The sequence below is a fragment of the Maylandia zebra genome, linkage group LG23, assembly GCF_041146795.1.
Source record: "Maylandia zebra isolate NMK-2024a linkage group LG23, Mzebra_GT3a, whole genome shotgun sequence".
In the NCBI taxonomy this organism is placed as follows: Eukaryota; Metazoa; Chordata; class Actinopteri; order Cichliformes; family Cichlidae; genus Maylandia; species Maylandia zebra.
Genome location: NC_135188.1, coordinates 1,770,474 through 1,794,767, shown reverse-complemented (window position 1 = coordinate 1,794,767; position 24,294 = coordinate 1,770,474). Strand labels below are relative to the sequence as shown.

Sequence of the window (24,294 nt, the reverse complement as noted above, 5' to 3'; positions counted from 1 at the left end):
GCTCGTTGTACACTTGAAATTAAGCAGCAGCTGAGTCGAATGTTTAAACTTCCAAAAACAGAAGCACAAAGTCCTCTGGCTTACTCATTTCCTGTTCTACCTTTGACTGTGGCGTGGCCTTATAGGAAGTGGAAAGAAATGACCCCAAGTTGAATTGTTTGTCAGTCAGATGGGTTTGTTTTCATAGTTTCCTAACAATGCTGGGAGCTGGGGCGTGCGTGCGTGTGTGTGTGTGTGTCCCGACTAAATCCAGGTCAGCTGCAGTCAGATGACCCTCCTGATCGGGTCAGAAACATCCACCATCCAGATAAGGAGATGGGTGATTAGGACAAAAATAAAAAGACAGGAAATGTATCAGTTTTTAAAAAAAAGCATTTTGTATTAAATTTGTTGTGTCTGGATACAGAGAACGCACAAACACAATCCTATGTACACGAGTGAAAATAAAAACACTCACCACAGTCACAAGAGTGAAAATGCAACAAGAAAAGCACGTTTGAGTAAAATAAGTGCGACTGTTTCGAGGGCTCGTGCTGCTTTTTGGTGGATTTCAGAAGGAGTGAGATTGAAACTCGCCCTGAGATGAGGAGGATTTGGAGAAAATTGCATTTAAAGACAATTAAAGGATTTACTTCAAAGCCTTCCCAAAATGATGAGGCTGGTCTTAAATGAATCTAACAAATGAGAAGTCATCTCACAATTAAACCGGCGCAGGACTAAAATGACAACAGCCACCACCTCGGTCTTCATTTTCACCATTAAGGGGTTAGAACGATCACGTTCACACCATTTTCTGAAGTGTTGTCCTGGGGGGGGGGGGGGGGGGGGGGGGAGTGCTTTTTAAGTAACAGCAGTCCCTTCTCTCCTCTCTCTTTGGCAGAGCTGCTGCAGAAGAAGTTAAAGTTTCAGCAATCCTATCTGGGAATGCACAGCGCTTATTACACGGCTCAATTTCCAATTCTCTCACAGGTACACACACACACACACACACACACACACACACACACACACACACACACACACACACAGAATACAAAATGAGGCCGCGGCACAAAACAATCTCCCAGACAGGCTCAGTGATACAAAAACACAGACAAAAAAAAGGAAAGATGCCCATTATGCAAGGTTGGAGAGGGCTGTAGTAACTACTCATATACTCCTTTGTAAGGGAGAAACACAACATCATCTTTCACTCCATTAGAAGGACTGGCATCGCGCAAACAGAGACGTTATCCCCATCTCATCACACGAGGCTGCCGTGCGGTGAAATGGAGTGGCTGCTCGACGGAGGCCGGCTCCCAGCCATTACGCCACCCTGGAGCGGGGAGCGATAATTGCAGTGGGAGAGCACAATCAGGTGCTGTGTTTGTCTCTGCTCTAATCTCCGTGCTCTGCCCGGCGCTCTTCACAGACACGGTGCTGCAGTCTTTCATCTGCCTGCTCACTTTTTAGTTGGGATCAGTCAGAATTTGAGCTGGAGTTTTAGTGCTTTTAAGGATAAACGTGAGGCTCCCCAACCTGAAACACAGCTGACCCCGGACTAACGGCATCCGTTACGGCGAGTGGTTCGACCGAGTTGGCGCTTAATTCCCTTCTGACAAAATGCCAGAGCAATCTTTGCACCTGGTGCCACATTGTGCACCGCCCTCGCCGCCCGGCCGTGATTTTTCAGGCTAGATGAGCGTCCAGGCGGCGAGACATTCGAGTCGGCGCAGAGACGATCAACAACACGCAGCACGCTCAAATTCCTTCGAGTTTACATTCCCCCCATGACCCAAATACTTTGCCTTTGTTGTGGTGGCTATAAACCAGGCTATTGGAAGCAAATGTGGGTTTATAAGTGGCTCCGAAACAAAAAGCCAGAGTTCAGTGCATGATGGCGAGAGCCGCAAAATGCTGGCTGAGCAGGATTACTGCCGTCGTTCACATGGTTTCACTACAGTACAGCGCTTGTTTGGGATCGAGTGCAACACTGCTTTCAGGAAAAGCAAACAGACAGTAAAACTTCTTTTTGTCCTTGGAAATTCGCTCTCTTCTCCTCGTTTTGCTCCCAGACCCACTTTTGTCCATTTAACAGATACAGCTGGAGGCCTGTGCCTGTTTTCTTGCCTTTTTGAAGTGACAGAGAGAAAGCGAGCCCTTGGAACAAAGATAAAATATGCTATTTAAGGCACAGTTGTCAAGGCTATGGAGATAAGAGCATGAAGTTTTACATTCATTAAAAAGAAGGCTGGAAAAAGAAATATACTTTGGACAAAGTTGCCAAGCGAATTTCGATGTTACAGTAAACGCAAACACAAACAAAGGAAAAAGAAAAATGTTCACGATCGTTGTCTCAAAAAAAGGAGAAATGCTTCGTGATGATTCGAGGTAAACGAGCCTAACGCCGAGGCAGAGGTCAGAGGTTGCCTTCGTCGAGCATCTTATTGATCCCGTTACAGATCCTCTGCAGGTGGCCGCGATAAACCTCCGAGGGCCCGTACAGAGTCGCCAGGAAGTCACAGTCGGCAAAGTGATTGAAGACGTGGTTGACTCGCGAGTGGCTCTTGGCTGTCAGGTGGCGCTTGATGGCCTGGTGCAGCAGGTCGCGGCAATCATTCAAGATGGCGCTCATGACGCGCCGGTCAAAGGTGAACTCGATCTGGTGGAAACTGACCGCCGTCATGGCCAGAGTGTGGACCTTCTTCCTGCGAGGAGACAAGAGAGAGGAGACGCTGTCACTTTCTAATTCTGACCAGAGCAGCAGAAGTAAAAATAGAAAGTGCTGCCGCAGGAATTTCTCCAGAAAACTTTCACAACCCCCATATATTAGTTATAGTATTGTCCTGTGCAAAGCTCACATCTCCATGCTAATATAATAACCCGTCTCTGCACTGAGCGCTTGTGTCAGCTTTGCGTCCCTCCGAGCTCGGTTTTACTGGAAACACATAAACTGATGGAAATGTCCATTCCCTTAATTTGCTTCCATCAGCACACAGAAACATCCTTTAACTGCACTTCTCCCCAGAATCACATCTTCAATGTTTCACAAGGCTTCCAACCTCCTGACCAACAATATAACACGACTTGTACTTCGCTCAGACACAGTCGAGTAACCGATCGTTTATTGCAGCGATGAGGACTCTGCTGTAAGAGCCGCATCGCTTCATAAGAAAGAAAAAGAAATCAAAGGTAAAATGTAGCACCGCTGTTAAAGAACCAGCAGGTTGATAAACTTCTGATTTTGTACAGATATTATTCCAGCAGGTTCGTCTCTGACAAAACATAAAATGACCTTCACATACTGTCTGTGTCCAGAACAGAGGACGATCCCCATTCATGTCCTTTAAAGAAATGCAACTGGTGCTCATCTGTAGCATACGTAGGTGGTGCATCAACAGATGATGATCCCTAACATGCTTACATACATACATACGTATTTTCCGCATTATAAGTGCACTTAAAATGCTTTAATTTTCTCAAAAATCTACAGTGCACCTTATGTATGAATTCTGTTGTGCTTACTGACCTCGAACAGATTGTATGTGCTACACGGCGCTCAAACATCTGTCAAAAATGTTTTAGTGTGACTTTGGTAAGCTACGAAGCCGCACCGCTTGATGGTTAGCTCGCTAGCTTCCACCTAAACATGATGTAGCATGTTCTGACAGAGATTTTGGAAACTAATTCAAACGTACAGCTCTGCTGTCACTTCCAACATAAATGAAGACAGAAAACTAAACAGCAGTGATGTTTGTAGGGTTACTGAAGTTGGGCTAGCTGGTATATAATGATGTGCTACGTCAGCGGTCCCCAACCTTTTTTGCACCACGGACCGGTTTATGCCCGACAATATTTTCATGGACCGGCCTTTAAGGTGTCGCGGATAAATACAACAAAATAAAACCAGTACCGGTACCGAAAAAAAGAAGATTTATTCATAACACACGTGGAAAGACCCAGGAAAACTGAGTAAACGATAAAAACGATAACAAAATAACTCTGAAAACCGATAAAAACCCTGAAAACTATACATTTCACACCTGAGCCTCAACTCTCGCGGCCTGGTACCAAACGACTCACGGACCGGTACCGGTCCGAGGCCCGGGGGTTGGGGACCGCCGTGCTACATGATCGCTAGCGACACAGCTATGTTAGCATAAACACAGTGAAGCTGGAGGATGAACGCTAACTTTTTTCCCCTCGATAAAAGTTAACGTGAGGGTTCCTGATGGTTAGGGACAAATGCAATCGCATGGCAGGATGCTGTAAACGGACCAAACTTCAGTCAGGAGAACAGCTGAGATAATCCATCCACAATACGAAGTTAGTCATTCATATACTGCAACAACATGGGAATAGAGCCACTGGAGAGAATTCAACATTAATGAATCAACGGTACAGAAGTGGAGGAAGCGCAGTTTTTGGCTTTCCCCATATTCAAAAACGTGCCTCGTCTCTTTGCACTTACTGTCGCCCGCCATCATTTGCAGGTGATGTTTGCAGCCGCTGCAATGCTTTTGACAAAAACAGGCGCAGCTTGATGACACCATCAACATGCGCTATCGCGATAGAGCGGTACAGTCAAAATCTCTACCGTTGGCTAAATTCATAGTTTCTACCGTATACTGTTTATACCACCCACCTCTACAACAGAGGATGATCCCCATTCATGTCCTTTAAATAAATATAACTGGTGCTCATCTGTAGCATACGTAGTTGGTACATCAGCCAACATGGACCCTAACATGCTCACATACCAGGAAACTATAACATGGCTTTGAAGGAGAAGCAGCAAAGTTGGGCTTCGGTCTAAACTGCCTCGTGTAGACACGAGAGCGATAAATGACGGTCGTCACCTGAAGTTCTCCACCAGGATCAGCTCCTCACTGTTGAACTGGTTGTTTCTGTAGAGCACTCCCAGCTTCACCACCATCTTGATCAAGTTCTTGATGATCTTCTGGGACTCTTTGCGGTTGCGGGTGTACTCCTTGGTGACGCGGTACAGCTCGTCCAGCACTTCGCTGCTGGTGTCGTCGATGAAGAGGCTGGCCACGCTCTTGGTAGCCATCTTGCTCATCAGCTTCTTCTGCGCCTGCAGGGCCAGGCTCTTGGTGCTGAAGGAGTCCATGGTCAAGTCTGGGTCGAGAAGAGACAGAGAGAACATGCTATCAAGCCACAGTCTTATCGATAAACCCCATCAACGTGAAAACATCTTGAAAGTTTTCTAAAATTGGCACAAATTGAGAAATAAAACAAGAACCGTTTCTTAGATGTCCTCTTTGACCTTCTCATATCAAAAGCAAAATGAGCCAAGAATACCACACTACCAACACACAATGTGTGAAGATATAGCATCGTCGAATTCTGTTTAAACTGCGGGGCCGAGAACTGTCCGCTTTATCAGATAATGAGCCGTGGCAGCTGTCAAATTAGTCCCAGCAACCCTCTGGCTCGGTGCCTGCAAGGTAGTTAGAGAAGAATGTGTCATTACACGTGTGGGAGTAAAGTCAGTTACATCCCGACCACGCAAAGCAGGCAAAGTAATCCGAACGTCTCATCAGCTGAATGCACTGACGAAACAAGGCGAGCAGGAGGCAGACAGAGCCCACTCTGCACATGTGTGGATTTATTTATGCATGTCGTTTCTGAGTGTGTGTTTGTGTGGCAAGTGGGGTGACTCAGTGAAAGGCTGCGCCCGTGATAGAGGCTCAGAAGGAGGGGGGGGGGGTCATCGGGTCTGCCGGCTTTCAGAGCCTCGCTGAGGGGAGCGAGCGAGAGCGCAGCACGCCGTATCGTTTCAGCAGCCTTCTGCAGGTCACTTCTTTAGGCTTGAACAGTCTCCTTTTAAAGCAATAAAGCAACAAAAATCTATTTTCCTGAGCACTCCCTCTCTAACTTTCACAGATCTCCAAGGATAACCTCAGAGCGCACGAGCGTAAACAGGCACCGCAGTCATTTTCCACGCCTGCCTTATAATGCAGGGGGAAGAATGAGGGTGAAGGAAGGGGCATCTGTGTTACGAGTTTCATTTTGTTCGGACATGTTCAACATTTTTAGAGGTTCGCACTCTCAGAAATATATAGAAAGGAACTCTAAATGAAACTGAATACGGTGTTTGGCTTTACTAAAACAGTAAACAGACGTAATCGTTGCAATCTGAGCTTCTCCTCTCTCTACTTTAGGTCTCATCATGCCTGCATGCTGAGTGCGTTTGAGCCTCTCTTTGAAACCGTTGGCCCTCATTGTGTTTATAAAGTGAGTATAAGTGATGGTGAGATGTACGAGCGCAGTGCAGAGTGTCCACTCAGTGCCTCAAAAACCCAAAGAAGCGTTTTATTCAAGTTACTGACCTATTTTATGGACACTAATTTAATTTCAGCAGTGTGAGAGTCTGCTGCAGTTTCTCTCCTCTGCTCGCCGTTTCACTGGGACTCGTGATGGAGGGGTTGGGCGGACGCCGCATCATGTCACATATTAACGAATCCACAAGGAAGAGGTGGGACAATGGCAGGAATTTATTTCTAAGTCTAAACCTTCATATAATAAAGATCCAGATCAGGGTTTGATTTTTTTTAGCCACTCGAGACAATAACATTACTCAGTTGCTTTTGGTGTTTAGATACCAGACATGACATGTGCTGGGTCAGCGCTGGCTTCACTGCATCATGTCAGTGGTCTCTGCAGTTTAATAGATCGTTAGGGCTACTGGGAAGAAACCACAGCAAATCTAAGCTGTATTTACAAACAGAGAGCTACAGACTGTTAAACTGTACACCTGACGTGAATCTGAAGGGAAACCTGCCAAGAAAGAGTTTCCTCCTGTGGACTTGATCCAAACTCCAGTGTACAGTATGCTGTGTAGCAGAGATGCACGTGTCATCGTTTCCTCCGCCTGTTGGCTGGGCAGGAAGTGGTCACAGCGTGCAGTTAAAACGTGTCAATCTTTGCACGCTCGGATTAGGAGCTCTTGCAGGCGCTGTGGTCACAGTGGCGTCGTAATGTGTTTGCACCTTTGGACTGAAATCTCTCACATACCGTTTGATGGATTTCTATGAAATTTGAACTAAATGCTCAAAATTCCTGGAGGTTCTTTAAAAATGTGTCTTTTTGGGAATATTCATGAAAATATGGTACAAATATTGCTGGTCCCTAAAAGATGAGTGCACAGCATTTCACAATCTAATACAGCACCGCCATCTGTACTCATTAGCAGACGTCACGTTTCCTACATCATTATGAACATATAGGCAAACTATTAGTCTTTAGATTTTCTGCCTCATAAATGTTTAATATTACTTAAATCTAAAGTCACCGATTTATTTTCAGTGTTTACTGCCGAGTATGTGCTGTGAAAACATGCAAAGAGTCTCCTTTGCTGCAATTTATTTCCTAATAATTATGTAAAATTATTCTGCCGTAAACAGAGCTCTGTAAACAAACACACAGGCCTCGGTTTTACATAAATAAATATTCTGATATACAGACAGGTGACAAACTAAACCAATAATGTGAAGCGTCACCTACGCGGGGACTGAAAACAGATATGAAATTGTTCTGAGCGATCACCTTCATCCTGATGAGTCACGGTACAGCACGAGGGGAGTCGGTGAACAGCTTGATGAGTATGAAGACGATGTTGGTCATATGCTTGGCCTTTGCAGTCGCTAGATGTCAACAAATTGAACATGTCTGGAAGATTTTGGCCCGACGTGTTAGATGGCGGTTCGGCGACCCCGTCGTCAAAACACCAAATGACAGAATATGTTTCAGAAAAGAGCCGAGGCTTTGAGAGCCGAGCTGTAGATGAAGCTGCAGCGGTGTCCTGACACGTTAATGACACACTTTCAATTTAACGTAAATCACCCAACAAAGATTTCTCCTGTACCGTCATCTAAGCTGTAGATATGCCAAAACCCAACCACAAACCCTCACATAACTGCGACTGACTGGGTTTCTCCTGCAGACGTTTTTTTGAATGGTCAGGAGAGGATGGAGCGACTCAAAGGCGGAAATCCCACCTTCACGCACGAGAGTAACGGTGCCAACAGCGTTTGCCACTGACGTAGGATCAGCCTGAGGCAACGTTTCAGTGCAGATGTACGAATCAAGCTGAGCTTGTAGGGTCGAGACTGAAACCTCAGCACATTCTGCTACTGAAAAGTGTCCAAAACAAAAAGCACCAAACGTTGGCACTCCACTTTTGGCTCCTTTTTACTTTTAGTTTAAACTTTAATACTTTAAATCTAAAATAAGAAAAATCATTTTGTCTCAAGAAAAACTGAAGCTAAAATCTTTTTGGAATATAATAATATCTTGGATTGTGAAGACTGCTATAGTCTGATGAAGACAAAGGTCAAGTGTCAAACTTTGACTTTTCTGGGACTAAAACAAAAACAGCTAAATTTAGTTCCCATCAAACCACCTGAGAAACAGCTGATTAAAAATGCATCATAACCTTTGACCCCTGTGCTTGTAAAGCGTGAAGGTAAAAATTCTGCATGGCTTCATTAAATATACTGAAAGCGAGCTGATTCTGAAAGACTGGTGCAGGAGGCAGCGACTGGTTTGTGTCCAGCTAAAACAAATCCAGGTCGTTTTTGTCGGCTGACTAATCGGCTAATAAACTTATTTTCGTCCGATTGTGTAAACTGATCGCACAGCAAAAAAAAAAAAAAAATGACAATGACTCAGCCAAATGCGAGGATTAGTGGAAAACAATGCGCATAAAAATGAGGCAAACAGTCACACCCTGTATAAATCCTCTGACGAGCCGCACGTCGCCGAACGCGTGGCTGCTGCACTGAAACAAATGTCCTGTTCGCATCATAAGTGATTACTCTTCACGCCATACATCTCCACGTTAAAGAGGATTAACTGTAAACAAATACATGAATGGCAAATTGCCTCTCCGTAATAATCCGGATAACGTGCACACAAAGCGTGAGAGGTGCAATTAGTGCAGCCGACGCAGAGCGCTGACACATCCCTGCTGGGTGACTTGTGACGTTTGCCGTCGTTGGTACTGGAAGGTAGCGCATCTGCTGCCTGCTACAGTGTGTGACTTTCATTCCTCCCTTGCTCTCTCTCTGCAATGCCTCTCGAAGAATATCAATAAGACTCCTCGGAGAGAGTGTCAGCAGGATGCTTCCCAGAGAGGAGCGAGGAGAGGCAGAGCCGGGGTGGAGGTTTGTTGTACATCAACCCTGAAACATGCAGGAAATAACTGTGGGCGTTAGCACGAGGGGTCATTTATATACCGTCTCACGCCAAATCTAGTTTTCGCAGCGTCTTGTTGCAGGTGCTGGACATTTAATCGGGCCTCTCGCCGCGCTGATCAAGGATCACTGGCAGATCCCTATCGACCGCTTCGTAACTCTAAACTTGCCGTGCTACGCTTGTTACAGAAAATCCTGCTCTGATGCAACGCGTGTGAAACGGATAAGATGAGAAAGACACTAATGATCAGAGTGAGAGAAAAACCCAAACAAACAAAACCTGAACTTGGAATCTTTATTTCTATGCGAGTGACAACTGGAAGAAAAGAAACGTCACTTTGTCCTGTTGACACGAGTTAATCACAGAGGACGGCCTCCACAGGAGATGCACTTATCAGAACACGCGTCTGCATCAGCCTCCATCCTCTCTCTGCCTCCGCTGATGGATGTACGAGAGTTTCGAAAAGTGCAAATGGATAATGGGCAGACGCCATTTACAGGCTCAAGGGTGATTTCATGGCGCTCATTAAATTATACTTTTGCTGCAGATCTGAGGCGTCGTAGCTGTCGACTCTCCGAGGCCCGCCAACGAGCTGGAAGAGGAGGAAGGCAAGAAGTGGGGAAGGGTGGAGGGTTCGCCTGTCGTACAATTCAAATGTCTGGCTCTCAGCATTGTCTGCCTCTGGCTTCACTCGAGGCTTAAGAGTGACAAACAGACTCCTGACACTCTTATCTCGAGGACGGAAGGATATCCTCACTCCGGCTCTTAGTCCCCGCCCAAAGCTAAAGGTTTCGCGAAAACATGCTCTCAAGGGACAAGCGATGAAAAGGTTTTCGATTCAAATCCTATTTTTCTTCTGTGACTCTGCTGCACCAAAGCGCTTAGTGCCAAATCTAAATGGCCTGTGAAGCGCGGCGGCGTCCAGGGACAGCCCACCAACCCCAACACGGCGTCTCCGTAGTATTTAGAGGCAACATTTTAACGGATTTAAGGCAAAACAAGACATGACAACGGCAAATCCTGCTGAGTATTGTGGCAAAGTGTACGAGCCACAGTCATCAGTGCACGCAGACATCAGAGGAACAAACATCTGTTGGCTCACACACGTTACTGATAGGCCGACTTACTGAGCAGCTGAACATGAAACAAAGACAGATTGCAGCAGCCGAGAGCTCAGCACTTATAATTGCAGCAGTGAGACAAGTCACAAACTCATATACTCACTCAAAATGAGCTGCACTCGCTCATATAGACACTGAGCAAAAATCTCAAAGCAAAGATGACTCATGGGAAATGAAACCAGACCCCACAGAGTGTCGGATTGATGTCTCAAGACAATAAGGGAGCCTGGGTAATGAACCCAGGGACGCTCCCGCCTGCAGGTGCAGACAGGCCTGTCAAGCCTGCGTGGCAGCCTGGCTGAAGGATCGCGGTGACGAGAAGCTGTGATGACTTTTATAAAAATAAAAAAATAAAATAAAATGACCTTCCCGTCCCCCCCCCCCTACTCCTCAGAGGACTATTTAAGCCGGACAGCCACCTTTATTATCTACATTTAATTTCCTTTGTTTGAGTTTCAGGGCAGGTGACAGCGCGGTCTGTGGTGGAGACGTGGCAGCTAAAAGCTTCTCCAGGTCATATGGGAAAAGAGGAATAAGTGGGATGACAACTCCTACTGGCTGTCACTTTCAGTTAGTGTTTCTGTAATGTGGCCACTGTGACCTTTTACACTGATACAGAGAAGACGAGCTGTAAAGACAGCAACAAGATCTTGATGTAGTGGCTACAGCCTCGACGCTCCCAGTTACCAAACAAATGCCACAATTTAAAATACTTTTTTGTCACTATAGTTGGATTTCATTGTATGATGACAGAAATAATAACTCATCGAGCCGAATGAATGTGTCATCACTAAAGCTCCCTTTTTTTTTCCCCCTTAAAGGAGGCCAAAGGTCACAAGGACTAACCCCCAAAAACATATGTAAGATGTTAGTAATCATATTAGCATCAGCTCATATCAGAGCCAATGCAAACATCTTACACGCGCTCTGTCATCGTCGGCATGCCGTCGCCCATTTTTGGGGTTGCCATTGCTAGTTTTGCATTTTGAAACCAGATGTGCCGACTGAGAGATGGGTCAGACTCGCGGCACAAATTTGGCTTCCGGAAGCAAAGGACTATGGGGATGCAACCGAAGAAGGCGCGCTTGTGTGCAGCACACCAAACAAAAAGAAAACCCAAGATAACAAAACACAAGCATGCGTTGCATAGGCCGAATGCTAACTGGCTGGAAAAACAGCATTATAACAATATTGGTATAACTGCCTGAAGAAGAGGAAAAACTAAAGTACGTTTGTTTGTGATGCTGCCCCCTGGTGGCAGTAAACAGTTGTAACAATGCTGGACTGAAGCATAACCACGTCACTCCTTGACCGTGAAACCGCTCATTAGCATTTGTGAGCTGTCAAAGACAAGTCGTTTACCGAGGTCGTGTAGTTGTTGGTTTTTCGCAAACACGGATATTGCCCCCTGGTGGCCATCAAAATGTACTAATTAATTTAAACTTAATTGTTGCCTTCACTTTTCAGGCCTGGAATCTGTGTCTATTTTATACCATCTATGGTTTCAGTGGCATTTTTAAAAAGAAGATCCTGAACCTTATCAGAAATCGATACTTGTAGCTGAAAAATAATGTAAAAATAATTTGTCCCAAAAATCTAATATCTGTCAGGCTCTGATTCAATGAGCCCAACGAAAAAACAACAACAACAACAAACAGTTTAAGTGTAGAATTTCAAAATATGCAACTTCCAAATTTATAAAACAAAGAAAATTTACAAAATCCTCACAGTGGAAACAATCAGTGTTTAACTTAACCTGAGGTCTGATGCATTAGTGATGGCACCCCAACCCTAAAACTATCACAAACAAGTTCTAAAGAAATTTCCATAAAGGCCCAAAAACTGGAAATCTAACCAAAACCATTTACATTTCCCCAACAAAGGGGATAGTTATTGACATTATTTCAGCATTATTTGATTTGCACGTGTTGTTTTATGGTCCACACGTGCTACTTGACACAAACATGTTTTTGGCTTCTGGCTGCTCACATGTAGGATGAAACCAACATGATACGAGCGCAGCATTGCTTTTCCAAAGGGGAGCGTTGTTCAGGATCCAGGCTGCAGCCTCAGCATCTGCTATACTCACCTGTCAATCAAACTAAAGCTGAGGTGTGACAGGTGAAAAAGAGGTGGAAATTGGATACACCTGTAGCTACCGCCCACTCTAAACCGTGGCGTTGTGCCTCACGAGGAAGAGGAGGTCACAGCTACCAAAATACCACCACTTTAATACCTGCTGCCAATCTAGACAGCTTGTTGGATGCTGATAAGAGCCAGCATAAAGAGAAAAACCAGTGAAAGATGTGTTTCTACACTGCTTGGCCACCAAAAGTTGCTAAAAAAGCTTTGGCAGAGTCTGTAGAACTTTCCATGACACTTCATCCTCTAAGTGATTGGTTGATGGCAGCAGAAAATGTCACGACTTTCATGCTCTTCAGGGATCGCTAGTCACATGGATTGGGGCACTGTGACCCTGAAAAAGACAACTCCATCAGCAGAGAAAAATCTTCACCGCTTCAGGATGGAGGCGATTACTGAAGAGACATAAATCATACTGAATTGTGCACTGCACAACAACAAAAAACAGCCCCATTATCTGCTCTCCACTGCATCACGTGTCGATAATTACCTCTGGCATTTCTCACTAACTATTTTTATCTGCTGCGAACACAAAATAATGCGTCCAGGTGTATTAAACACAGGAAGACTCTTTCCCGGTTTTAAGTCTCACCTTTCCAAAAGCATAAACCTCGGCGAGCATGCAAGTGACCTTTACCACATCCTCTACCACTCCAGATCGCTCCTCTCCTGTCATTTCCTGCTGTAGTCGTCCAAGTAAAATAACAGATACCACAAAAAGACAAAAGGTGCTCCAAACAGGATCGATATTTTTATCGTTTTTTTTATGAATAGCAATTTATTCTTAAGAGTTTTTAGTCTTATTTGCTTTTTTGGAAAAATATTTTTGTTGCTCTCCCACTGGTTAAATAGTTCATCCATTCAGATTCAAACCATGCGCCAACCAGCGTGCAGCCTGTTACAGTCGCTCCTGCTTTTCTCTTAGTTTAGCTCTTTTTTCTTACGTATTCTTTTTTTTTTCTGACTTGTATTTTCCTCCGTTGTCTATCTCTTACTCAATCATGTGGATTGAGAGAGTTTTTGTTCTTCTGGTGGCCGTGGAACTGTTACTTTTATCATGGAACGGGACCGCGGCACATCTCCTACACGCACGGACTGTTTACTCCAGAGATCAGCTGATCGCCCTGATGCCGGCCGGCTCGCTGGCCAGGCCCGCAGAAGTGCCCGCAGAAGTACCAGCTGAAATTTGGAGGAAAACACATCGGGGATGCAGAGGTCAAGGACAGAAGAGAAGAAAAAAGGTGACGGTGAGACAGCGGAGGCTCGAAGCGAGGAGGAGGTTTAAACCGTGTCTGCCGTCTATCGTGATGGGAAATGTGCGATCGTTGGCAAGTAAAATCGACGAGCTCTCAGCACTGGTACGGAGTCAGAGGGAATACCGAGAGTGTAGCCTGATGTGTTTCACCGAATCATGGCTGCACCAGGTCATTCCCGATGAGAATGCTTCCGTGGAAGGCTTCCACACTGTTCGGGCGGACAGGGACAGCATCGCTAGCGGTAAGCGTAAAGGAGGTGGGCTTGCTGTTTTAGTTAACAACCGGTGGTGTAACCCTGCCAACATAACAATCAAAGAAAGGATTTGTTGCCCGGACACTGAACTGTGTGCTGTTGGACTCAGGCCGTATTATTTACCCAGGGAATTCTCTCACGTCATCTTGGTGGCTGTTTATGTTCCCCCCTCTGCTAACCCCACAGCTGCATGTGACACTATCCACTCTGCCATAGCTCGGCTACAGACTCAGCACCCGAGTGCCTTTATTGTGATCTCGGGTGACTTCAACCATGTATCACTGGACAATACACTACCAACATTCAAACAATATGTGGACTGTCCCACCAGGGGAGAGAAAACTTTAGACTTACTGTATGCTAACGTCAAGGATGCATACAGCTCCTCCTCCCTCCCCCCACTTGGTAGGTCAGATCATAACCTGATTCACCTCACCCCCCGCTATGTGCCAATTGTGAGGAGGGAACCTGTGACCACCAGGACTGTTAGGAGGTGGTCAGAGGAGGCAATAGCGGAACTACAGGGCTGTTTCGAGGTGACCGACTGGGAAACACTCTGTGAGCCTCACGCCGAGGACATCAATGGGCTTACTGAGTGTATCACAGACTACATAACTTTCTGCACCGACTCCATTGTTCCAGCTCAGACTGTTCATTGTTACCCAAATAACAAGCCGTGGGTGACTAAGGACATCAAAGCCCTCCTCAACAACAAGAAGAGGGCTTTCAGAGGGGGCAACAAAGAGGAGGTGAGGAAGGTCCAGGTGTTACTAAAGGACAAGATCAGAGAGGCTAAGGACAATTACAGGAGGAAGCTGGAGTGGAAACTCCAGCAGAACAGCATGAGAGAGGTGTGGAGGGGCATGAAGACCATCACTGGATTCAGGCCAACCAACAGCAGGGGAGCTGAGGGAGGTGAGAATAGAGCCGACGAGTTGAATCTGTTTTTCAGTAGATTCGACACCACAGTGTCTGCTCCCACCCCCACAACCTCACCTGCAGTCAGCCTGGAATCCAGAGCCACACCACTGTGCCAGCCTCTCTCTTCACATGTTGCCTCCTGTGAGAGTCCTGACACCCCTCCCCCACCCATCACCTTCACTCAATACCAGGTTGAGATGCAAATGAGGAGACTTCACTCAGGCAAGTCTGCTGGACCAGACGGAGTGAGTCCCCTCGTCCTCAAGGCCTGTGCCCCCCAGCTGTGTGGAGTCTTTCATAAACTGTTTATGCTGAGTCTGAGTCTGCAGAGGGTCCCGGTGATGTGGAAGACATCATGCCTCGTCCCTGTACCAAAGACGCCTCGTCCCAGTGGCCCCCAGGATTACAGGCCCGTGGCACTGACCTCCCACATCATGAAGACCCTGGAAAGGCTCATCCTGGACCAGCTGCGACCCATAGTAAGACCACATCTGGATCCCCTTCAGTTTGCTTATCAGCCTCATCTCGGAACAGAGGACGCCATCATCTACCTGCTCAATCGTGTCTACACCCATCTGGACCAGCCGGCGAGCACTGTGAGGGTCATGTTTTTTGACTTTTCCAGTGCTTTCAACACCATCAGGCCGACCCTCCTGGGTGATAAGTTAGCAGCGATGTAGGTGGATGCTTCTCTGGTGTCCTGGATTGTTGATTACCTGACAGGAAGACCACAATATGTACGTCTCCCACAGTGTGTGTCTGACAAGGTGATTAGCAACACAGGGGCACCACAGGGGACTGTCCTCTCCCCCTTCCTCTTCACCCTCTACACCACAGACTTCAGCCACTGCACAGAGACCTCCATCTTCAGAAGTTTTCTGATGACTCTGCGGTGGTTGGATGCATCAGCAGGGATGATGAGACAGAGTACCGGGCTGTGGTCGACTCCTTTGTCACGTGGTGTGAGCAGAATCATCTGCAGCTCAACGTGGCAAAGACCAAGGAACTGATCGTTGACTTCAGGAAGACCAGGAAACACTTGACCCCTGTTTCAATCCAGGGGGTCAGTGTTGACATTGTGGAGGACTATAAATACCTTGGAGTACACATTGACAATAAACTGGACTGGGCTAAAAACACCACAGCACTTTACAGGAAGGGCCAGAGTCGTCTCTATTTTTTGAGGCGACTGAGGTCCTTCAACATCTGCCAGAAAATGCTGAGGATTTTCTATGAGTCTGTGGTGGCCAGTGCGATCCTCTATGCTGTTGCATGCTGGGGGAGCAGGCTGAGGGTCGCAGATGCCAACAGACTTAATAAACTGATCCGTAAGGCCAGCAATGTTGTGGGGATGGAGCTGGACTCCCTCAAGGTGGTGTCGGAGAGGCGGATGCTGTCCAAGATAAAGACAATGTTGGATAACACCTCCCACCCACTCCATGACATGTTGGTCAGTCACAGGAGCTCGTTCAGTGAGAGACTGAGATTACCGAAAAGCACCACTGAACGACACAGGAAATCATTCCTGCCTGTGGCCATCTCCCTGTACAACGCATCCACTTAACACACTGTTTGCTGCTACAACTACACATGTTTCTTTTCCAAATATTTATTTATAAGTGACTTATGTATGTATGTATGTATATATATGTATATATTGTACTATTCTTAGTTAGCGTATTGTCTGTCTTGTCTTAATGTTGGTTTAAAATGGAGCACTGTAACAAAAAATAATTTCCCCCAGGGATCAATAAAGTATTCTGATTCTGATTCTGATTCTGAAAAAGCACTTGATTGCACAACTGACGGCATTCAGTTTTTAATTCAGGATTACTTACTGGTTATTTCCAGTAATCAGCAGTTAATTGCAATATTAGAGCAGCAGTGCAAGGTTAATGGCTGCCCTGCATTTTGCATTACAGTCGAGCATCAACAAAAGGAGCGGAGTCGAGACTTCTTCGACACAACAAAAAATCTGCATGATAAGCATCACAAAGCATTTATTGCACGGCTGCCGGACTGGACTGGACGACGCCCTGCTGTGTACACACTGGTGTGTTGTATTTGCTTTCTTGCTTCTGGTTAAACTTCCACAAGTTATTAAAAAAGATGCATCCAGTGTACCAGCGTTTCCATTTAAAAGCCTCGTAAAACTGCAGAGCTGTAAGAAAAACAAAGTGTCAGGTTTGGGGGGGAAATCCCCAAAACATTAACGATGTCATTAAATTGATTTTTGTGTGGCAAACCTTGAATGAAAGGGAAAAAAAACAGACTTCTCTACACATTCTCCCCAGCTGTATGATATAATCTGTCTCCACTCTGAGATACAATAGACAATCCAGGTTGTTATATAAGGTACATCCGTGCTTTGTGTTATGAGAGTAACCACTCAAATGAGCTCCAATGGAGCCACTCAACTGTTGGGGGAATCAACAGCAGGATTTCAGGACAAGTGAACGCTGCAATTTCATCTTTCATCAACTTTTGTAGTGTTTGTCTCGCTCTTCTCTTGAGGTGTTGCATAACAGAGGAGGTGCTGACTGCTAATAGAGCCAGAGCTGGGAGCATTGTACGTGCTAACAGCTGTATGTCTGCGTAATGATGCTCTCTCTGCTCGCACTCATCCAGCTCAGCAGTGCTGACATGAAGAGCCATAATTGCACGCAGAACACGCGGACGGGGGAACATACATGCAACATGCATGCTTTGAATGGCGAGCCCTCTGCTTCCCACACAGTCATCTCTGAAGACTTGTGCAGATTTGCTAAGAAAGGAAGCAATCAATGCCTTTCGCTCAGAAACCGCACTCCAACCCACCCCCCATTTTCTTTTCTTTTTAACACTTTCCTCAGATCTGCCAGAGCCCGCTCAACAATTAATAATTAACGCATTGGCACATAATGGATCGGAAATTAATAATTCAGTCTGCCGATATGGACTAAAATAGACTAAAGGCTAAGAGCAGTCTGCTGTGGAGCAACAGGTTCAGGCAGACACGTGGGATACGGATAAAGGGTGGGCCGTCAGCGCATACAGTAAGAGACAGCAACTGCGAGCTGCTGGCAATAATTTAGGAACATCAGTCAGTGTTACGCATGTGTAATAAGGCTGGGAATACAGTCGCTGCCGCGCTGCCTGGGGGCCAGCGCAGCACTCACTGACAACATTTGTTCTTGCATTAAAATGCATAAGTGGGTAGTTGTTTTAACTTAGAGCCCAGTTAATTTGGACCAACGTGCAAAGAGAAAGACTGGCAACAAATCGAGAGGGATAAACAGCCTGCTTGTTACTTCGCTTTAACTGGCGTGTTTCAGTTTCAATTCTGTATTATTTATCACGTTAACACCGCTGCAAATAATGCAGGACATAGTCAAGCTGCTCGTGCTGTGACTGATGGCCGGGCCTGTGACATTTTAATTAAGGCCACCATAGGAGTACGACACATTATGACTAATTTGCCTTACCTCAGAGCCCAGAGAGCATAATTTGCTAACTTGATGTTTAATAAAAGGAGCGCGCCTGGCTGCAAGAACAGCAGGGCTGAGGATTAGTGAAAACAGAGGGGTCACCGGCACGAGAGGATATGATTGTGACATAACTGATACCGTCCCTCGCTGCCTTTATTTCAGGTAACGTCACGATATTTTCAGGTCATACAGCGCTGGCCTTTCATGCAGAATCACGGGTTTTAGCGGCCACCTGCGTGCTCGGCTGAGCGTCGCAGGCCAGTAAAAGAAAGGTCAAACACCTCTCTTGTCTTGTTAATGAGTAACCATGGCGTCTCCTCAGCAGGACCAACAGTGTCTCTGGGATTACTGCCGCAATTTCATGCACTGCCCTTAATAACACTGCATGGGGAATGTAGAGCAACGTGACTGCTTTGTCCTGCTCGACAAGACACGCAAAGGAGGAGATGCGCACAGATAGAGTTACACGGAAATACAAACAGACGAGGCTTACCAGCGTCTGCTTAATCCTGCTGGGAAAGCTTTATATATTATTGATTGTCTTTCAAAAATCATACAGTATAAAAAACAATGAACACAAAAGCCACGATTAATGAGGAAAACATATTTATAGTTCTTAAAACCTGCCATCAGTTATTCTGCGGCTGTCTGTAGCAATGGAGGCCAATATGATTACTTTACAGCTATAACTTATGATTATTCTCATTATTGATTGTTACACTGATTAACCAATTCATCTTGCATACAGCAAAACCTCAAAAATAATGATCCCACTTCCCAAACACTGGAGGTGGTTTTGCTTTGCATGACCAGTGCACAACCTGCTGCAGGCTTTCATTTAGAAAATGAAGGCAATCGCTTCAGGGATTTGTGGAAAGGTTATGACCTGTTATTGGAAAATAGTCCAGAAAAATGCCCATCGTCATTTCTAAAGAGTAAGAGGAGACAAATATAGCCAATTAAATATGCAGTTTAGGAGGATTTAAAGGCACAGCCTCCACCTTTCCCTTTTCAAAAACAGCAGGTGTTGAAATGAGGTCCTGCAGTTACTCTATTGTTCATTCTTCCTCGGCTCACTTGTTGCAGTTGCCACCAACAACGACGCTACAAAGGAAGGCTTTGCGACTAAAAGACAGCAGGTCGAAAAATGCCAAAGCAGTTTTGCTTGCGCACGGAGAGACGGACCTCCGAGTCCTAATCCAAGGCCATATTTCATTTAACATGCCTTCTGAGGCTGAGCGTGGTAATGTGTGCCACCGCTGCACAGTGAAGCTATTCATCCACCCCCGGCCTTGTCATGGAGAAAAGCTTTGCAATGTAAACACAGCAATGTGTTACAAAACGTGCGTGTTAGAGGGTTTTTCCCACAGTTTTGATTTTGATAAGCTGAGGATTAGACTGTGAGGCTAATACATAACTGTTGCACATCTCTCCTGACCTCCATACGCATCTGTGTCCTTCACTGCATTGATGAAGAACCGTTATCACTGCACTTCTTGGAGTTCTTTAAAAATGACCTATTGACAGTCACTCTTCCACTGGGACAATTTCTGATGAGGCTTCAGCAAACAGTAGCTGGATCGATTGAAGGCCCAGATGCAGCTCTCCAGTCCTTTGTCAGGTATTTGCAGCCTCCCCCCCCCCCCCCTCATTATTTCTTAATACTGTAGGTAGTTTTTATTTTTAAGTCTGCCACTTCTGCTTTTGCCCTCCACGTGCCTCAGACTTTTTAAGGACTCACTGCAGACCATGTGGAGATATGGCAGGTTTTCAGCTAATCGCTCCTGCGGCATCAAAACTACCATTTTGAAACTGTTTAACAAATGATGCGTTTTTGCAACAGGCTGTTAGTAACAAAGTGCCCAAAGATACCATTTAAAATTGGTTCTCTGCCAAGTTGTCGGTCACGTGTAGACACAATACTGGTTTGTCCCTCGATTTTGGTTCCTTTTTGTGGTTGTATGATTCACAAGTGGTTCAACAAAAAGGTACAAGGACTGGGCTTAAAACGCAGCCAGTATCCAAAGGAGAACTGTGAAAGATTACAAGGCACAGGTCCTTGTAAACAAAATGATCATGGACTTTTGCACAGTCCCACTGTAGTGTGTACAGTATGGTTACTAATAAACGTTAATGTCTTCCTATTAAATCCAGCAAACACGGTGTAAAGCCGCACAAGTCTGAAACATGGGCGGCTGGCAGAGTACACCACCCCCACAGTCAGAGCTTCAGCGGTGCTTTCTCATTACCAATCAATGACTAATAACAGCAGACACATGATCCTAATGATCCTCCGCGTGGAGAAGCACAAACTCGGTTTATCTTTCATTTCTCGCACCGCGTCCACATCTTATTAAACCAACAACCCGAGCGACTCTCCTTCGCTTCGGAAACGGTCCGTTAGCCGCTAAATCTCTTATCAGACGCTAAAGTATCCCAATCACGCACGAACTGATTGGCCGTTACTTCCGCTGAGCTCGAGCCAAACATGGAGGCTGTCAAACACGTAAAGAAACGCAGAAAACAAAAACAGCTCTCATCAAGTCCGTGTTTGTCCGAGGAGAGGAGGGGGAGCTGGTTTAACCACAGGCCGCTGGGAGGTTTCATTAAGAACTGGTCGGCCGTTGAGGTGGGACTCACCTTACTCAGCTTCACGGGGACACGGTCAGCCAGATGACAGCAAGTTAGTACTGTGAGCGAAAAGAGTTCATCCTGGCAGAGCAGATGAATTCACTTCACAGCATATTCAGGTTTTCTTCCACTCGTTCTGCTGCGTGTCGGCCGTGAAACGTCCTCGCTGCTGTTCAATTCAGGTTTTGTTCTGTAACCGTGTCCTCGGCACAGATGTGTAAATTATTGAACGCGTGTTTTCTTCCCTCGGCTGCTGCGATCAGTTACCACAGTTTGCTGTAACTCGATTCCTCCCACTCGTAAAAAAAGTTTCAAACTTGAGGGGCACTTGGAAATCACCAGATTGATGTGGGCTCGGACCAATGGAGGAGCAACGAGGGGGAGTGGTCCAGGCCCAATCAGGCCGAAAGAAAAGGGCCATTTACAGCCAGTGCAGTCCCTGCCCCCGTGCAGGGCTTCCAGTAATTATCCTCGTCCAGCTCCCACTCCCAAGGCTGAAAGTTTCCCAGAGGAAACGGTGTTAGGGGAACAATGAGCAGGAACTGTGGGAGCAACTTTTCTGTCAGGGTCAAAATAATAAATAGCCTATAATGTGTCTTTCTAGCCTGCGTTGGTGCTTCTGGTGACAGTTTTGCAGACAAAATGTGCTAAACGCTGCTGAGAGCAGGCTGTTGGGATAATGAGCCTGATGTGAGAGAGGGGGAAACTATCAGCGGATGTTTTCGGGACAGGGGAAGTGTTTCCCCGTCTGTCTAATGAGGATACAGAAATTCCCAAGGTCATGTCCGTTTTGGATTGTTATGTTAAGACAATAGTTTATTTTATATATATGATGTAGGCCTGATACTCTTGCACTTGCAGTGCTATGTTCAGGTGTGATTATTGAGGCGTTATCTTACTGAGCTACAAGAACATTTTTGTATAATCTCATTTACTGTAAGATTTGTGTTTCTATGGGATGAGTCTGTGACAATGAGGATAACATGGAACAGTTGCAGTGGTGAGATTGATCTGGAGCGCCCCCTTGTGGTACAATGTGAGAAATTACTCTGTAAGCTGAAGACCTTTGCAGAAATGCACACAAAGTAAATCGTGTGCTGTTTTTCTTCCATTAGTACTAAGTGGTGCAGAGAGTGGTCGGGATTATCTGTGATAGAAGGATCCTGGAAAGAGTCCAGGTTGCAGTTCATTCAGCTCTGATGCTGCTAGCAGACAAAGGACACTCAATCTGCATCATTTTGCTGCACACATTGAAGGATCTCAGCTTCCTTAGACGATAGGCCATGCTCATATCTATGTTGGTCTTCCAGTTCAGCCTATTGCCAGTGTGGATGCGTAGGTGCCTGTACTCCCTGCAACTCATCACCATCCTGTCCCAGGAAAGACACGGGTCATGAAGTCAATCGTCATCTCTCTGGTCTTATTTACTTCCAGAAGCAGGTGATTCCCCCCAGACAATTCAGCAAAATCGTCTACTTGTGTTCAGTTGCTTGCTCATCACTAAAATACAATACATCCAACCACTGCAGAGTCATCAGAGTGTTTCTGTAGGTGGCGTGACCCGGACTTGTACTGACAATCTGAGGTGTGCGAGGTAAACAGGAATGGAGAAAGCACGATCCCCTGTGGAGCCCTGCACATCACCAAACCAGGCAGAGCACTGCCCAATCTCACAGACTGTGTCCTGTCGGGCAGTCTGTCATCCATATAGTTGGGGCTGAGAGTTCTCCATTTTTACACAGCCTTCAGCTTACATGCTGTTTGTTGTACAGCAGGGTTTTAAAACAATACTGATGCCCATTTATAATAAGTAATAATTATAAGCAGAAGAATGAGTATTTGTATAGCACTTTCTAAAACACACATTTACAAAGTGCTTAACAGTTTGGATAAAATCACACAGTGATAAGTGTTCATATTTAAACATGGAAACACACAGTGAGATATGCACATTAGAAGAACAAGGGCTAATCCTAGCCTGTAAAAATGACTCTTCAGCAGTCATTTAAAACAAACCACAGATTCAGCTGACCTGAAGCCAAAGCTTAGGAGTTATGACTTTAAAAGCGTGATTGTCTCTGGATTTAAAATAGGTGCATGAAACAGTTAAAAGACCCTGATCAGAAGACTTGAGAGGCTGACTGCTGTTGTAAGGTCTCATATATAGACACTAGGGGTGCAACAATACACAAAATTCACGGTTCGGTTCGATATTTTTTCGATACAAAAAATGTTCGTGCCTTTTTAATTTGTCATTTATTAAAATTATAAATATATATTTTAACTCAAAAGTACAGTTTTTAAAATTTAATGTTGCTGAAACAACAAAGTAATAAAAAATAAATCTGATGGAGGAATCCCTCATCTTTGGAAAAGAGAGTTTATTACAGAGAAATGGCTCTTTCAAAATAAAAGCTCTACTATACGCTTCTTCTGGGCTATATTCTCAGCAGCATATTAAACATATCAGGTCCCCATAAGGAGAATCCTGTGCTAACGGCTGTCTAAATGACTCGGGTAAAGTTTGTAGCATGCGTGCTTGTTGTTTTTGTCTGCTTCCACTTGTCTTTGCACTAGGATGCTGTCGGAGTAAATGTGCAGTCATATTCGTTGTGTTCCCACTAGTGCTGTCAGCGTTAATCTGAAATGACGTTAACGCCACAACACGGCAAATCTCCGTTAACGAGCTGCCGCGGATCGCCCCGTGCCTGGGGCTGGACGGCCAACATGTTAACGAGAAAACTGCGCTAACACACTAGTTCCCACCCATGTAATTGAGCATTGCGTGGCACATCCAACATACTGTTTTACTTCAGTCCATGACGCGCTTACCTTCAGGGTCATATGTCACATGAAGACCAAAATAGTTCCAAAGACCAGATCTGAATGAGGGTGGGGGAGGTTCAATTTGCCATGTTGCAAGGAGAGCTTAGCTTCTGTCTTGCTAGCTTGCCCTGCGCTCAGTGGATCTGCGCTCGACAGTGCAGCCTAGGCGGAGTAGTCGAACGCAGATTCACTGAGCGCTCAACACAGACAGCATCGTCAGAAGGAAAGTTGATAAAATAAATTAAAAATTTTGTATTGTTCGATACATATGCGTGGTGTAGGGTGGCTGTAGCTCAGGTGGCAGAGCAGGTCAGCCACTAATCAGAAGGTCGGTGGTTCGATCCTGACTGCATGCCAAATATCCTTGGGCAAGATACTAAGCCCACGTTTGCCTACTGGTGGTGGTCAGAGGGCCCGGTGGCGCCAGTGTCCGGCAGCCTCGCCTCTGTCAGTGCGCCCCAGGGCAGCTGTGGCTACAA

At 45.7% G+C, this 24,294-nt stretch overlaps 1 protein-coding gene across 2 annotated transcripts; it reads right to left on the bottom strand.

Moving 5' to 3' along the window:
• Window positions 1–354: 354 nt before the first annotated feature.
• tnfaip8l1 (tumor necrosis factor, alpha-induced protein 8-like 1) lies at window positions 355–23,945 on the bottom strand. Of its 2 annotated transcripts, none has more exons than XM_076880035.1 (3): window positions 23,822–23,945; window positions 4,839–5,118; window positions 355–2,687 (listed from the first exon to the last, which is right to left on the bottom strand). In XM_076880035.1, exons 2-3 carry the CDS (start codon window positions 5,108–5,110, stop codon window positions 2,399–2,401), a joined length of 561 nt encoding a protein of 186 aa, XP_076736150.1. In that variant the 5' UTR covers window positions 5,111–5,118; window positions 23,822–23,945; the 3' UTR covers window positions 355–2,398. The 2 variants fall into 2 exon arrangements, with proteins under 2 accessions (XP_076736150.1, XP_004570230.1); XM_004570173.6 differs by lacking the exon at window positions 23,822–23,945 and adding an exon at window positions 20,999–21,381.
• Window positions 23,946–24,294: the final 349 nt, after the last annotated feature.